The sequence below is a fragment of the Capsicum annuum genome, unplaced genomic scaffold, assembly GCF_002878395.1.
Source record: "Capsicum annuum cultivar UCD-10X-F1 unplaced genomic scaffold, UCD10Xv1.1 ctg3583, whole genome shotgun sequence".
Classification (NCBI taxonomy): Eukaryota; Viridiplantae; Streptophyta; class Magnoliopsida; order Solanales; family Solanaceae; genus Capsicum; species Capsicum annuum.
The window spans coordinates 3,443-18,591 of NW_025842771.1; the positions used below are offsets into that span (position 1 = coordinate 3,443).

General features: G+C 39.6%; 2 protein-coding genes across 2 annotated transcripts; one reads left to right on the forward strand and one right to left on the reverse strand.

Annotated features, from left to right (window-relative positions):
* Positions 1 to 5,926: 5,926 nt before the first annotated feature.
* On the reverse strand, positions 5,927 to 9,630 carry LOC107853651 (ankyrin repeat-containing protein ITN1-like). Its single transcript, XM_047403196.1, has 2 exons — positions 6,344 to 9,630; positions 5,927 to 6,044 (listed from the first exon to the last, which is right to left on the reverse strand). The coding sequence occupies exons 1-2, from the start codon at positions 7,098 to 7,100 to the stop codon at positions 5,959 to 5,961; spliced, it is 843 nt and encodes a 280-aa protein (XP_047259152.1). The 5' UTR covers positions 7,101 to 9,630; the 3' UTR covers positions 5,927 to 5,958.
* LOC124891460 (ankyrin repeat-containing protein ITN1-like) lies at positions 9,612 to 11,895 on the forward strand. Its single transcript, XM_047403195.1, has 3 exons — positions 9,612 to 10,220; positions 10,371 to 10,897; positions 11,193 to 11,895. Exons 1-3 carry the CDS (start codon positions 9,959 to 9,961, stop codon positions 11,832 to 11,834), a joined length of 1,431 nt encoding a protein of 476 aa, XP_047259151.1. The 5' UTR covers positions 9,612 to 9,958; the 3' UTR covers positions 11,835 to 11,895.
* The last annotated feature ends 3,254 nt before the right edge of the window (positions 11,896 to 15,149 follow it).

The window sequence follows — 15,149 nt, forward strand, 5'->3', positions numbered from 1 at the left end:
AGCAGTCGGAATCACATTCCATAGGTTATGAACTCTAAATTGAGGTCATGCAGCTCATGACTCATGCCTCACGCTATATAGTGTGCTCAGTTCCTATAATTCATGCTATACTCTTTATGATTGACGAGATTCAGGTTATAGTCATGTATGCCCCAATTCAGATCACTTTGATGAATCCCTGATGTTGATTTGCTGTTCCTCAGGCCTCAGTTAAGTGTCGAGTTTTGTATAGTATTCTTCCATACTTCAAAGTCTTATGTTCTAACCTTTTAGTAACTCCTCCTTATGTAATGATAGTGGTGATGTGTAAATGGTTCTTGTTGATGAAAGATCATTGTATGTTTGTTTTGGATGAGGCCATAAGTGTGAAGTAAAATTTGGGGCGAAGTCTTTGACACATGTGATGGTTAGTGAAAATTTGTGTGTGTATGTTCTTGGGGTAGCGCATGGGAGTTATATTGATAATGGTTTAGAGACTATATGAAATATGTATTTACGGGTGTTTGCCTTGAAGTCCATATGTGGTTATAAAGATAGGCTTGAATGACATGTTGGGATTTATGTAGAAGAACGTAATATGCGCTAGTAAATTCAGTCATTGAAGTGGTAAGGCACATTATGCTTAGGGTGTGATCTTTAAAAAGATATAAAAGGTTGAATCATGTGGTTTAGACTAGTATCGTGGTGTGGCATGTTGTATTTTGTGATTTAGAATTAGGCTTGATCACAGTGAAAGAATTTAAGCTACTTTAGACATTAGTAGAATAATTTGTCAATGCTCATATGAGAATTATAAGTTGAACCAATGAGTATGGTATTCAACGGGAATAGTATAGTTAAGGGAGTATTCGAGGAGTATGCTAAGCTTGAAAGTAAGAAGTTGCATCGCCTAAGGCTTGGAAATGAAAGTAAGAAGTTGCATCGCCTAAGGCTTGGAAATTCTATCCTAGTTTATGAGTTATATGTCCTTATTCCATGCTATAGAGTAGTGTAATTGTGATGATTCCTTAGGTGGAAGTCTTGTGTAACTCAGGCTCAAGATTCTTTGCTCCCTAATGATACTTGAACTTCTTTAGAAAGAGTGTTGAAGAGATACTCCAGTTAAGTATAAGTGTCGGGTATAATTCAGTTTGTAATTCAATTTAACAGTCGGGCAGACAAGTTACTATGGTTTTTCGACCTTTTCACCTAGTCCTACTATCCGTAGTCTCATGCGTATGGCCATCCCCAAGAGATAATCTATTCCATCCATATAAATTGTGAATTCAGTTCATTCCAAGCATCATGTTTCAGATTCATCTATCTATTCATGACTCGGTGCATAAGAGTTCAGCATATAATCTCAAAATTTTCCAAGTATTTCAGCTCAGATAGTGTAATACCCTTGTACGATCTAAGTCTTGTTGTCTTATGATTCGTACTTGAATAAGTTATCACTTCCTAATTTCAATATGTATGATTGGATCATGAATATTTCAAGGGAATCCTAAATTTTCAGCACGAATCAGTTTCTTGAAGCTAGAAAAGTCAAGTCAGCTTAGAATTCAGTTTCATGATAGAAGTTTAAATATTTCAGATCAATTATGTCCTTTCTTAGAAGGCACATCATGTCCACGTTATTCCATACCTTTAAGCTTCAACAAGTTCCTACCCATCATTTGGGGACGAATGATCCCAAGGGGGAGATAATGTAACACCCCGAATTTCTGGCTAGAACGAAAACCGTCATTTCGACGCGTTGATATTTCAAAAGCCATAAATCCTATGCACATTTTGTATGCTTATATATTATGTAGTGTGGGAACCTATTTGAGCATGAATTTAGATCATAGAGGTCCCTAACTCAAGGTCAAGTTGAAAGTTTTTCCATCGTTCGAGCTTTAGTGAGCGTCAAAACCTGGGTCAACTTTAATCGACCATAACTCCTTGTATATGAGGAACTGGGTGGCCTACTATATATCAAATGAAAGCTCTTCTAATTATCATTCCAACGATACCAATTTCGTCTAAATCCGATACCCAAGCGAAAAGTTATGGTTATTTTCGTGACTGAGACAGAGCATCGCGCGATTAGCGTCCGACACACGCTTTGTCGCACGCACCCAATTTCCAGGTTCTGTTTTCAGGTTTTTAAGGGAAAAAGTGGTATTTTTCACCCCCTATTCAGCCATAACATGGGATTAAATCCCCCAAACACCAAAGTCATTCTCTCTCAAAATCACCAAGAACACTTTTTAGGGTTTCAACTCAAAGATCAAAATATCTTAAGATTTCACCGTGGGTTTTCAATAATTCTTCGAGATTCGGAATTCCCATTGCGAGGGCTACAAGAAGCACCCATCAATTGTTCGAATAGCATCCCTAAAGCACGAGTTCATTCAAGAATCATAAATTAAGGTACGCGAGGTTTTCCTAAAATCTCATGGGCATAGAAATCATGTTTTAAGAATGGGGTTTTCAAATTTATGAACATAATCATGTTTTAGAAGTTTTGACGGAATTGTTTTGGTCTTTAGACTTTTTCCCCAAATTGATTTGAAATTATGTATATATGTATTTACATGCTCTGCTTGTGCTGTATTCAGCTACTTCTACATTGCGACAAGTGCAGCACCTGCAAAAAAATTAAAATCTATAATTATGCAATTGAATATAGCAATTCATATGCAGCGTTTAGCAACGTCAGCTGTTGTAATTGCATTTATAACTGGTATGTATGCTACTTTAGCACATTCAGTTGGTCTCGCTGTTATGTCATCGGTTGCATCTCTTTCCCTGTTCTATTTTACATCAGTTTTTAAGATTATGGTTAAGACGTTTCAATCTCATGTATGACTATTGATTATATTTTTATGAACGTTATTTGATATAAATATATGGCATCTGATATTCTTTTATCACTGTTAGCATCAACTAGTGAATCATGAGAAAACTCAAGGCTGCGCCACTGACGACCTATTATATGATAAGTGTTGCTTCGAAGAGGCAGACAAAAAGCAGGAATTGCGGATTCATTCAATCCCTACATAAATGTTCATTCTTTGGAGTGTTTTTTAACATTTAGCCAATGATAATCTCTGCATAACAAGAATGCACACCAAACTAATCGATAGCCCTAATAAAGGGATGTCGATTCTATTAAAGAGAACAGTGTTTTGTGCACTTGTTGTTGCGGATGCCATCTCCTTTACATGCTCAGCTGTTTCTGTATGTACCTACTTCGGCATGACTGTAACTATAATAGTTGACAGTTATATATGCTGAGGCTTTACGCGATCACAAGTTTTTTGCATCTTCTGTCAATTTCAGTAGCTGTAATTGCATTTGTAACTGGTAAGTATGCTACTTTAGCACATTCAGTTGGTCTCGCTGCTACTGTTTGCATTACCTTATATATACAACATAATTTTTTATCAAGGGGGTTCGGGTGGTGTTAATGGACTCCAAACTAATCATTTGTAAATATATATTTTAAAAACAAATACAAATTAAATTCGAATCAAAATTACTAAGTTCTGTCAAACTTACCACCTTGCCTTTGACAAAATGGGTTGATGTGGGGTTATTGATCCCTCTCTCAAAAACATTGTAATAAAGTAATAATAATACAACTGACATAAAGATGGCAAGTTGGGCCACAGTGGTATGGACTGCGTACACTTACCCTCCCAAGACCTCACTTGGTGGGGGAATATACTGAGTATGTTGTTGTTGTTTCACCTCGAGAAAGCAAAAGACTTTCAAGTTCATTGCAGATTTATTAATTAATTATCCATGCCCTTTTGATCACATGATAGCAACTTTACCAATTACTCCAACGCTTCCCGTGAGATGAAAGAAACAATCAAAAATATTATGAAGGCAGCTCAAATACTTTTAGTTGTGGCAACTATCTATTTATGATAGTGACCTTCACAGGTAGTTTCACGTTATGAAAATGAATAAAAACAGCTTTTTATTATTTAAGATCTTCTTATGACTCTTTTTTCCAACACAAAGAAGACTAAAAAAAATTGAAAATGATATATAGAACAAGACGAATATTTTGTTAAGGTAATACAACAAGACGAATATTTTGTTAAGGTACTACTGGCTTTGCCTTTTCTTTCGGAGAAATGACATTCACTTTGGTGCTTCAGAAGCAACCTATTATGATATTCTCTTGTTTTTCTCTTTTTTCCTTTTCTGGTTCCTTTCTTAACTTGTAAAGTCGAGTATGTCGCAGCTGCTGAATGTGTGAGTCATATATCACTAGCGGAAGCAAGCTGACCCCCTTTGTTGAAAATTTGAGGGAAGAGTGCATTTCCAAACGACAAAAAATGTTGAATTGAATTATACCGTCGTTATTCATTTTTTCACGTTAGTAATATCATTATCATTTTACTAGGCTTAAAATCAACACGTAAATCTTGATCTCATAGAATTTTCACCCACTTCAATGTTCCACTCGTAGTTGTAATTTTTAGGAATTCAGTTACTAACACTTGAAGTCGTTGTCTCTGCTCATGTTCATGAATTGCACGTGTCTTTTTCTTACATATTACTAATATATATCGCGAGTTCAGTACAAGGAACATAATAAAAATTTGTACACAAGGAAAGGAGTGCAACCGATGAAATAGACAGTAAACTAAGTGATTTCCAATCTGTTGGGAGTTACACGGTACATGTCTGGGGGGGGTTGGGTGGGGGGGGGGGGGGGGGGGGGGGGGGTAGATAGCAAATACCTCATAGAATTAGTCGAGGTGCAGAAGTTGGACTTGAAACTTGTGTCTCTCTCTACACTTCTCTTTTAAGAAGATACATGACCCACACGCAGTAAAGAGCATCCTTTGTCGAAAGTTTATATCATGTATATAGAAAATTACACGAAGTATACATGTCAAAAATACTTTTTGTACATATACATTAATATTACTTTTTTGCTACACGTATCCAGCATACTGGCCTCAGAACTGCCCACACGTACATAATGAAAGAGATGCAACCGATGGCACGGACAGTAACAGCGAGGCCAACTGAATGTGCTAAGTAGCATACATACCAGTTACAACTGCAGACATTGACACGAGCTGCGCCCTAGCTCCAACTTTACTGAGAGACCACTAATAACCCAAATCCTGATAAGACATTGGACGAGGATTTGTCGCCATATAGAAGTAGCTGAATATAGCCCCAGCGGAGCATGCAAAGGCGATTGCATCTGTCATAACAAATGCACAGAACGATGCTTTTTTTATTAGGACTGCCATCCCCTTATTAGGGCTATTGTCATTGCTTTCAAATCCTCCCGGTAATGTAAAACCAGCTGCAAAGGTGACTATGATTAATAAAGTAGCCACAACTAGTTGCATTTGAGCTGCTGACAAGATACCTTTGATGTTTATGTCGCGTTCCTTCGCTTGGTTGAAAATTATCTTCTGCCAATCCAGCTGGTTCTGCTTGAGTACACGGCGTCCCAATTGAGCAATGGAATTAAGGAAATCGTTATACAAGCTGGGCGCGATTCTATCCTTGTCTGCCGTCCACTCTGTGCAAGACACTGCTACGTCAAAAGGTGTCTTGTTTTCCTTGTTGTATGACATCTTCTTTGCTCGGGGATGGTTTTTTAATTCCAAAGGCACATAGCCCCAGAAATTAGAGGAAGCAAGCAAATGGAGAGGGTGTTGCCATCGTTGTCTGGATCCTCGACAAGCTTATCCCACTTTCTGGGCTTCAGTAAGTAACTGACCACATTTGCTTGACTGTATAATATGGCATCGTGAAGAGCATTTCGTCCGTTGCTTTCGAGCATTTCCCAGCAATCAGGGCAGTGATTTAACAGCTCATGTACAGCGTCTACCTTACCTGCACCGGCTGCAATGTGAATTTCTGTTGTCCAGCCATTTTCACTGCCTGCAGGAAGGTAGACTGAGGATCTTTTCCACCCGAGCATATCGGAAACTACTTCTTTCAATCCTAAAAGAGCAGCAAAGTGCAGCGAATTGCAACCCCCCATGTCAGGTTCCTCACACAAAGATTTTGCATCAGCAATCTCGCGCAATCTGGATGCATGCGTCAAATATGATGATGATAGGGAGTTAAATCAACGCAAATTTAGACTCCCTAGTGTAGTTTCTAAGTGGGTCTGGGGAAGGGTAGAGTGTACGCAGACCTTACCACTACCTCATAGGTAGAGAGGCTATTTCCGATAGACTCTCAGCGAAAGAAAAAACAGTCAAAAACAAAACAGCACTACAACAAAATAATACGTTAGTCGAAGTACAAGAAACAACAGATAGTAACCAAAATCAAAAAGAGATGTTAATATAGCGAGAGTAACGGCAAAAAAGTATGTACATACCCGTGTGCTCTTGAATTACCGCTGCATGCAGAGGTGTTCGATTTAATGGACCTGCAGAAGAAGTTGGTTGCTTGCAGGAGTTCAAGATTTCAACCAAAGCTTCACGAAGACCAGACTCAGCTGCCAGATACATTGGTGTCTCACGCGCCTTGTTGAATGGAAATTCGAATTCAGGATCTTCTTTCACCAACAGTCTAGCTACATCTTGATGTCGGCTCCTCACAGCCTTGTGCATCGCTGTATCTCCATTATCATCTGCCATCCTCATGAGCGTCTCCTTATGATGCTCATCTATACTAAGTAGCAAGTGGACTACTTCGATGTGACCTTCATTAGCTGCTACGTGAAGCGCAGTCTCATTCTTATTGTTCCAATGGCATAACAATGCCGGACTAATCTTAAGGGCTTCTGCAACGAAATGTGAGCGGCCATAATGGGCTGCCACGTGTAAGATTGTGTTGCCTGTTGGAGTGACTTGGTACTCATTTTCTTCATCCCTTTTCAGATATTCAGCAAGTGAAAAATCACCCTTATCTCCATTATCATCTGCCATCCTCATGAGCGTCTCCTTATGATGCTCATCTATACTAAGTAGCAAGTGGACTACTTCGATGTGACCTTCATTAGCTGCTACGTGAAGCGCAGTCTCATTCTTATTGTTCCAATGGCATAACAATGCCGGACTAATCTTAAGGGCTTCTGCAACGAAATGTGAGCGGCCATAATTAGCTGCCATGTGTAAGATTGTGTTGCCCATTGGAGTGACTTGGTACTCATTTTCTTCATCCCTTTTCAGATATTCAGCAAGTGAAAAATCACCATTACTGATATTGTCTTCTGTCAAGAATGGACCTTGGGCCTAACTCAACCTCAAAAGCTAGCTCAAGAGGGGAGGATTATCCAAGTCCATATAAGCAAACTACTAGTCCATTCCCCAACCAATGTGAGACTTTTACCCACTCTAACACCCCCCTCACACCCAGACCCAAAAGGCACTGGCGCGTGGATCGGGAGCCCAAAACGGGGATAGACCTGGCTCTGATACCATGTCAAGAAATGGACCTTGGGCCTAACTCAACCTCAAAAGCTAGCTCAAGAGGTGAGGATTACCCAAGTCCATATAAGCAAACTACCAGTCCATTCCCCAACCAATGTGGGACTTTACCCACTCTAACACCCCCCTCACGCCCAGGCCCAACTGGCACTGGCGCGTGGACCGGGAGCCCAAAACGGGGATGAACCTGTCTCCAAGAGGTGAGGATTACTCAAGTCCATATAAGCAAACCACTTGTCCATTTCCCAACCAATGTGGGATTTTTACCCACTCTAACACCCCCCTCACGCCCAGGCCCAACTGGCACTGGCGCGTGGACCGGGAGCCCAAAACGGGGATGAACCTGTCTCCAAGAGGTGAGGATTACTCAAGTCCATATAAGCAAACCACTTGTCCATTCCCCAACCAATGTGGGATTTTTACCCACTCTAACACCCCCCTCACGCCCAGGCCCAACTGGCACTGGCGCGTAGACCGGGAGCCCAAAACGGGGATGGACCTGGCTCTGATACCACGTCAAGAAATGGACCTTCGGCCTAACTCAACCTCAAAAGCTAACTCAAGAGGTGAGGATTACCCAAGTCCATATAAGCCAACTACCAGTCCATTCCCCAACCAATGTGAGACTTTACCCACTCTAACACCTTCCACCGCGGCATTGTACAAGGTTGGATCCATTTCGTTTCTTTTATTTGGTTTGCCAGTGAGTTCTTTGCTTTCTTCGGATGAAGTATTACATAGAAATATTCTGAACACCACACATATCTTTGCCTTTGATCAAAAGAAAGGTACTTATTGTTTGCTTTGATCAGAAGAAAGGAATTTGTAAAGAAAAAACAAAATGAATAAAAACATCTTTTTACTATTTAAGATCTTCTTGTCATGACTCTTTTTTCCAACACAAACAAGACTAACTAATTGAAAATGATAGAAAGGCATTCCGGTGAACTAAAGCTCCCGCTATGCACAGCATCTGGGGAAGGGCCCCACCACAAGGGTGTATTGTATGCAGCCTTACCTTTCATTTCTGCCAGAGGCTGTTTCCAAGGCTTGAACCCGTGACTTCCTGGTCACATGGCAGCAAAATCAAGTTTTACCAAAATCTCTTTGTATTATAAATTCAATGCTTTATAATGCAGACTCTTGCAGAAATGCAGGATAAGGCCACGTACAATAGACCCCTGTGGTATGGCCGTCTTCCCCCGACCCTACGCATCGCTACGATGCTTCACACTGCAATCTTTTCTTTTAGAGTAATTGTTGGAGTCCCACATCGGTGGGTTAAAGGATCCTTGGTCTCCTTATATGGTCTTGGGCAATCCTCCCCTCATGAGCTAGCTTTTGAGGCTGAGTTAGTCCCAAGGTCCATTTCTTTATCATGGTATCAAAGTTAGGCCCAACCAGTTCATTGTTTCCGATGTTGGGCCCCCCATCTTATATTGTCCACGCTCACTGTTTTCAATGTTGGGACCCCCGTCTTATATTGTCCACGCTCCAGATGTCCACCCTGGGCGTGCGTGGGGTGTTGGAGTCCCACATCGGTGGGTTAAAGGGTCCTTGGTCTCCTTATATGGTCTTGGGCAATCCTCCCCTCATGAACTAGCTTTTGAGGTTGAGTTAGGCCCAAGGTCCATTTCTTTATCAGTAATGACATTCACTTTGGTGCTTAAGAAGCAACCTATGATGATATTCTCTTGTTTTTTCTCTTTTTCTTTTTTCGGTTCCTTTCTTAACTTGTAAAGTCGAGTATGTAGCAGCTGCCTTATGTGTTAGTCATACAATTTGGCGTTGGAAGTTGATAAAGATGCTACAAGAGCAAGCTACTTTAGATAATATCGCGTGTTAATGGTTTTACATAGAGACTCGTGTCTATGTTACAACCTTGACATGTTCACTGGCTCTCAGTTCTTCAAATCTTTTCGTATAATGTTCTTGAGTGATAGATATGTCATCAACATCTTGTTTCAAAATTAATATGAATTCTTATTGTATAATATGGTCATGGTTTTAATTTCATTTATTAAAGATTCTTTATTTTAGAGTAAGCTATATGATTTGCGATCTGAGTGGGTTGTTTTGACATGAAAGCGAAATACGAAAACATCAAAATCCCTTTCTTGTGATCAAGGCAAGCACCAGATCTCTTTCTTCTTTGAGATTCATTAAGAATCTAATGAGTTTTTCCTATATAATAATGTTTCATCCGGAGAAAGCAAAGAACTCACAGGATTATCAAAAGGAATGGATCCAATCTTGTACAGTGCTGCGATGAGAGGCAATATCGGAGATTCCAATTTTCTACTTGCTGATCATCTGAAAAGGGATGAAGAAAACGGCTACCAAGTCACTCCGAAGGGCAACACGGTCCTTCATGTCGCAGCCCTCTATGGCCACTCCGATTTCGTGAGAGAAGTCCTAAAGATTACTCCGGCATTATTATGCTGTCAAAACAAGAAAAATGAACCGCTCTTCACATAGCAGCTAATGAAGGGCACACTGAAGTAGTACGTGTGCTACTTGCATGTACAAGAGATCATAATACTAAGGAGAAACTCACGAGGATGACAGATGCTAGTAGAGATACAGCGCTGCACAAGGCCGTGCGGAGCCAACATCTAGATGTGGTTAAGCTCTTGGTGGAAGAAGATTCTGAATTCGAATATCCACCTAACCATGCGCAGGAGACGCCACTGTATCTGGCGGCTGAATCTGGTTTTCATGATGCTTTGATTAATATCTTGGAATCCTGCAAGAAACCAACTTATGCTGCAGGTCCATCTAATAGAACGCCGCTCCATGCAGCAGTAATTCAGGAACATAAAGGTACATAACTTTTGGTATTAACTGTATCGATATCTAACTTCAATTGACTTTCCCATAATCTGTTGATGATTTCGTAATGTCTGTCGTGCAACCATATTTGCGAGAAGATCTAACCCCTTATTTATGCTTTTATCGTGTTGACACATCCAGATTGCATTAGATCACTATGGCGATGGAATAAGCCTTTATGCGACGAACCGGACTTATGGGGTTGGAATTCACTGCACTATGCTGTCAAATTAGGACTGATAGACGTAGTTTCTTATATGCTGGGGTGGAAAAAATCCTTAGTGTACCTTCCGGCAGGCATTGAAAATGACTGGACGACAGCAATTCACATTGCAGCAAGTGAAGGTGACGTAAACATGATAAAGAAGCTATTAAATCACTGCCCTGATTGTCGAGATTTGCTTAACAGCAATAGTCAAAATGCTCTTCATGTTGCCGTATTGAACAATCAAGATGAGGTAGTCCGCTCCTTATTAGACTCTGATAAGTGCGACAGCCTTGTTGATGAGCCAGATAGCGACGGCAACACTCCTCTCCATTTGCTTGCTGCCTCTGGTAACCATGTGCGTGAATTAATAAACCATCCTAGAGCAAAGAAGATGTCATTTAACAAACAAAACCAGACTCCACTTGATATAGCATTGTTATGTGCAGCGACAACAAAGAAGGTAAGCAGCCGCACATTTGTTTTTAAAATACTGGTTGCGCTCGAGTATATGCTGGTGAAGTATTAATATACTAGTTCAAGGATTATGTCAAGCGAAAGAACGATTTGCGTGCACTCACAAATCTTCAGCTTTCTGACCATTCTTGACGTGGTGTTGAAACATCAAGTAAAACTGTAATTCTATTTCATGATATTGTTGTCTCCTACACTATGAACAGATTAGTTCTCAGTTAGACAAGTTAATGTGTTAAATTTTTCGACCGACTCACTATAAACTGTACTATTGATGAAAATAGGAGAAATTGATGGAGGATTTGTGTAGCATTGGCCGATTTGGAAAACGTGACTTTGAGGTAAAGCGGAAGTACGAGTACATGCCCAATCCAAATGATGAAACGGGAACAGGAGGCAAGTTGCAACAGAGGGAAGAGGATCACGATAACGCTAATAAGGCAGAGCAAATAGTAGTCGAAAGTATTATGAAGTCGGCTCAAATGCATATTGTCGTCGCCACTTTGATAATGACGATCACTTTTGCCGCTGGTATCACATTGCCAGGAGGCTTTGAGAGCGACCCAGATAGCCCTAATAAAGGGATGGCGATTCTAATAAGGAAAATATCATTTCGTGCATTTGTTGTTTCCGATGCCATTGCCTTCACATGCTCAGCTGTTCCCATATTCATCTACTTCCTCATGGCACTCATCGCAGATACAAGTACAAGTCCTCTAATATTAAAAATTTTACAGAAGGTTTATGATCTCGCAAGTAAATGTCTGTCCTTGTCAATGTTAGCAGTCGTAATTGCATTCGCAACGGGTATGTTTGCTACTTTATCACATTCACTTGGTCTTGCCGTTATTGTCTGTTCCATAGGTTGCCTCTCTATTTTATTGTACTTCTTGGTTGTTATTTATAGTTGTAGATATATATGGTGACAGTAAGATGAAGAATGTAAGCCAGTAGAGAGACATGAATGCTAGCTACTACTTGTACTTATTGCTTGCAAATATATAATTCAACTACATATTTCAGTTTTTACCCAATACCTTGAATTACATATGAAAGTTATGGTTTTCTAGTCCATTACATGCTTTTTTAGTTATACATCCTTTAGCACATGTCATGTGGGCCTAATTCACAAGTACGCTCTTACCACTATATCGGAACCCTGGGTATGACTATGTTGCATGGGTTTTTGACATACGCGTTTTCAACGTGACATGGATCTAATTTTGATTGTTTGGTCGCTCTTTCTAAGAGTCGAGAATGTAAAAAGAAAACATCCCTTGCGAAAGCCTCACGACCTGGTGGTCAGCATAATAATAATAACAATAATGACGTTTGACGATATGCTGTCTGTTTACTAAGAACATAGCGGAGATAGATTATCATAAATTATTAATGCATGCATTTGATTATCGTGGCAACATTCCCTCATGGCACATCTAAACACGGGATCGCAAATCGTGGAGGAGCAAAATCATTATCATTTTCGAGATTTAAGGCTATTCATTTCACACTACTAGCAAATTCAATCATTTCCCCAGACTAAATGTCGTTTCATCCATAAAAATGTACAACCCCATCGAGTGAATAGTTTGGTTACTATATTCTTCAAATCGCAAGCAAATCTATTGTTGGTTTGTCTAAATCTTGTGAATAACGTTGTTATCATTTTTTTAGGTTTATTAAGTCATTTTTGCTATATATGTAAACTCACATTTAAATCTTGATCTCCTAGGATTTTCACCCACTTCAACGTTCGGCTCGTATTTGTAATTTTTTAGGAATTCAATTTCTAGCACTTGAAATCATTGTCGCTGCTCATGTTCATGAGCTGCACTAGTCTTATCGCGAGTTCAGTACAAGGAGCATAACAGAAAATTTTACACAAGGAAAGAGATGCAATTGATGAAATAGACAGTACAACTAAGTGATTTCTTCCAATCCGTTAGAGAGTTACACGGTACATGTATTGGGGGTTTGGAGGGGGGGGGGGGGGGGTTAGATAGAAAATATCTCATCGAATTAGTTGAGGTGCACTCAACACTGCCCTCACGTACACTGCCCATAGTTACTAGTACTTATTTCTTGCAAATATATAATTCAACTACATCTATAATTACATGACAGATTGTTTCTTAGTCTATTACATGTTATTTTAGTTATACATCCTTTATCACATGATCTAACAATCTATTTAAGAACATTTTCTTCTATTTAAATTATAAGCGGTCGCAGGAGATCATTTTTCGTCACCAACAATGCTATAGAACCAACGTACCTTCACTAAATAATTCATCGTACAACAACAACAATATACCCAGTGATATTCCACAAGCGGAGTTTACCCCTACATTGGGAGGCAAAGAGGTTTCCAAATTTTAATGGACCTTCAGCGCAAGGAAAAACAATTCAAAGCAGCTCGGTGCACTAAAGCTCCCCCTATGTGCAGGGTTCGGGGAAGGGTGTATTGTATGTAGCCTTACGTTGTAGTTTTGCCGAAGGCTGTTTCCAAGGCTTGAACCCGCGATCTCCTGGTCACATTGCAGCAACTTTACCAGTTACTCCAAGGGCACAAGGGCACAGAGAGCATGACAAAGCAGTCTGGAAAAAAAAAAAAGGAACACTAACTACAACAGAATACTATGATAATCGAAGCACAAAAGAGTAATAGATACTTATAGAAATCGAAGGAAGAGAAACTACAAGAGTAATACTATGACTAACTAGTATGGAAGGAAAAGAGAGACAACTCTACAGGATTTGTGTCCTCCAAAACCTCCCGTCTTAGGTCATGTCCCCAGTTAGCTGAAACTACATCATGTCTTGTCTAATTAGCTCTTCCCAATACTTCTACGATCTACTCTACCTCTCTTGAAACCATTCATAGCCAATCTCTCGCACCTCCACATGGGGCATCCACTCCTCTCCTCTTTACATGTTTGGACCATCTCATTCTCGCTTGCCGCATCTTCATTTCTAATCCTAACGTGGCTTACACATATTCCCAACTATATGATCATATTTTTCTTCTGTTATGTCCTATCTTTCAATTAAGTCTGCATAAATTCCGAGAGCTTTTAGGTCTTTTGAGACAATTTCTCTTATGCGATAAGAAATGTTCCTTAAAAGATGCAATGAAATTTCCAGGATACATGCCATCCGAAGTTCCAGACATAGATAAAAACCGTCATCTGTAGGACTTAAACTTGAAAGATTCAACTTTCGAAATTCTTAAAGTCGTACTTATTGTATTTTATAAATTATGGACTCAAAATATTATACTCTTTGATAGTTAGCGACTTTTCTCTCTTCATCTCCCTCTCTATATAACACACAAAACAAAAAAGGCAGCTCGGTGCATTAAAGCTTCCGTTATGCGCAGGGTTCGAGGAAGGGCCCCACCACGAGGGTGTATTGTATGCAACCTTACCTTGCATTTCTGCCAGTTGTTTCCAAGGCTTGAACTCTTGGTCACATGACAACAACCTTACCGGTTACTCCAACGTTATCAGCAACACACACACACCCTCACACATATATACATAATCATGTCGAGAATATTGTGTTTGCAATTTACATGCCTTTTATCTGTTAATGATTATACAATCTCGCATTACTGATACAGTGTTTGGTTTCCGGTAGTAAATTCCATTGTACATAACTTAAAATCTATGGGTTCTCAAGTCAAATATTTATAGATAAGCAGTGATCATTTCTTAATATATATACAGGATCTGGCAAAATCTATTTGATTCAAATGTTGAATCCATAAAACCAATGTTGTGAATCCGTCCATGTATGTTCTAACATTGATGTCGTAAATTTAATATATTGTTGCAAGTTGTTGTCATGCCATGCTTGACGAGGACAATTAACTGTTAGTTCATGTCAATATAACCGGATGGCGTAAAAATTATTTTCGACATAACATAAACTCTTGACTAGGAGTAAGGTTTTCTACTTCATAGAAAATAATGGTGGAGATGTTCATGCTAAAAACGTATAGCCTTACAAGACATAGGTTTCACGAAATGAAAGTATAAAGAGATAAGCATCCAGTACATCCCGAACTATGGTCAAATTTGCTACAACACACTCCAACTTCATAGGGGTCCTATTACCCCCTTAACTCAATTTTAGCATATTTCTGTCACCCTTTTGTGCTGACGTGGCACCTTTATTACATAAAATGGGGTCCACATCAAAGGTGCCACATCAGCTAAAATGGTTGACAAAAGGTGTCA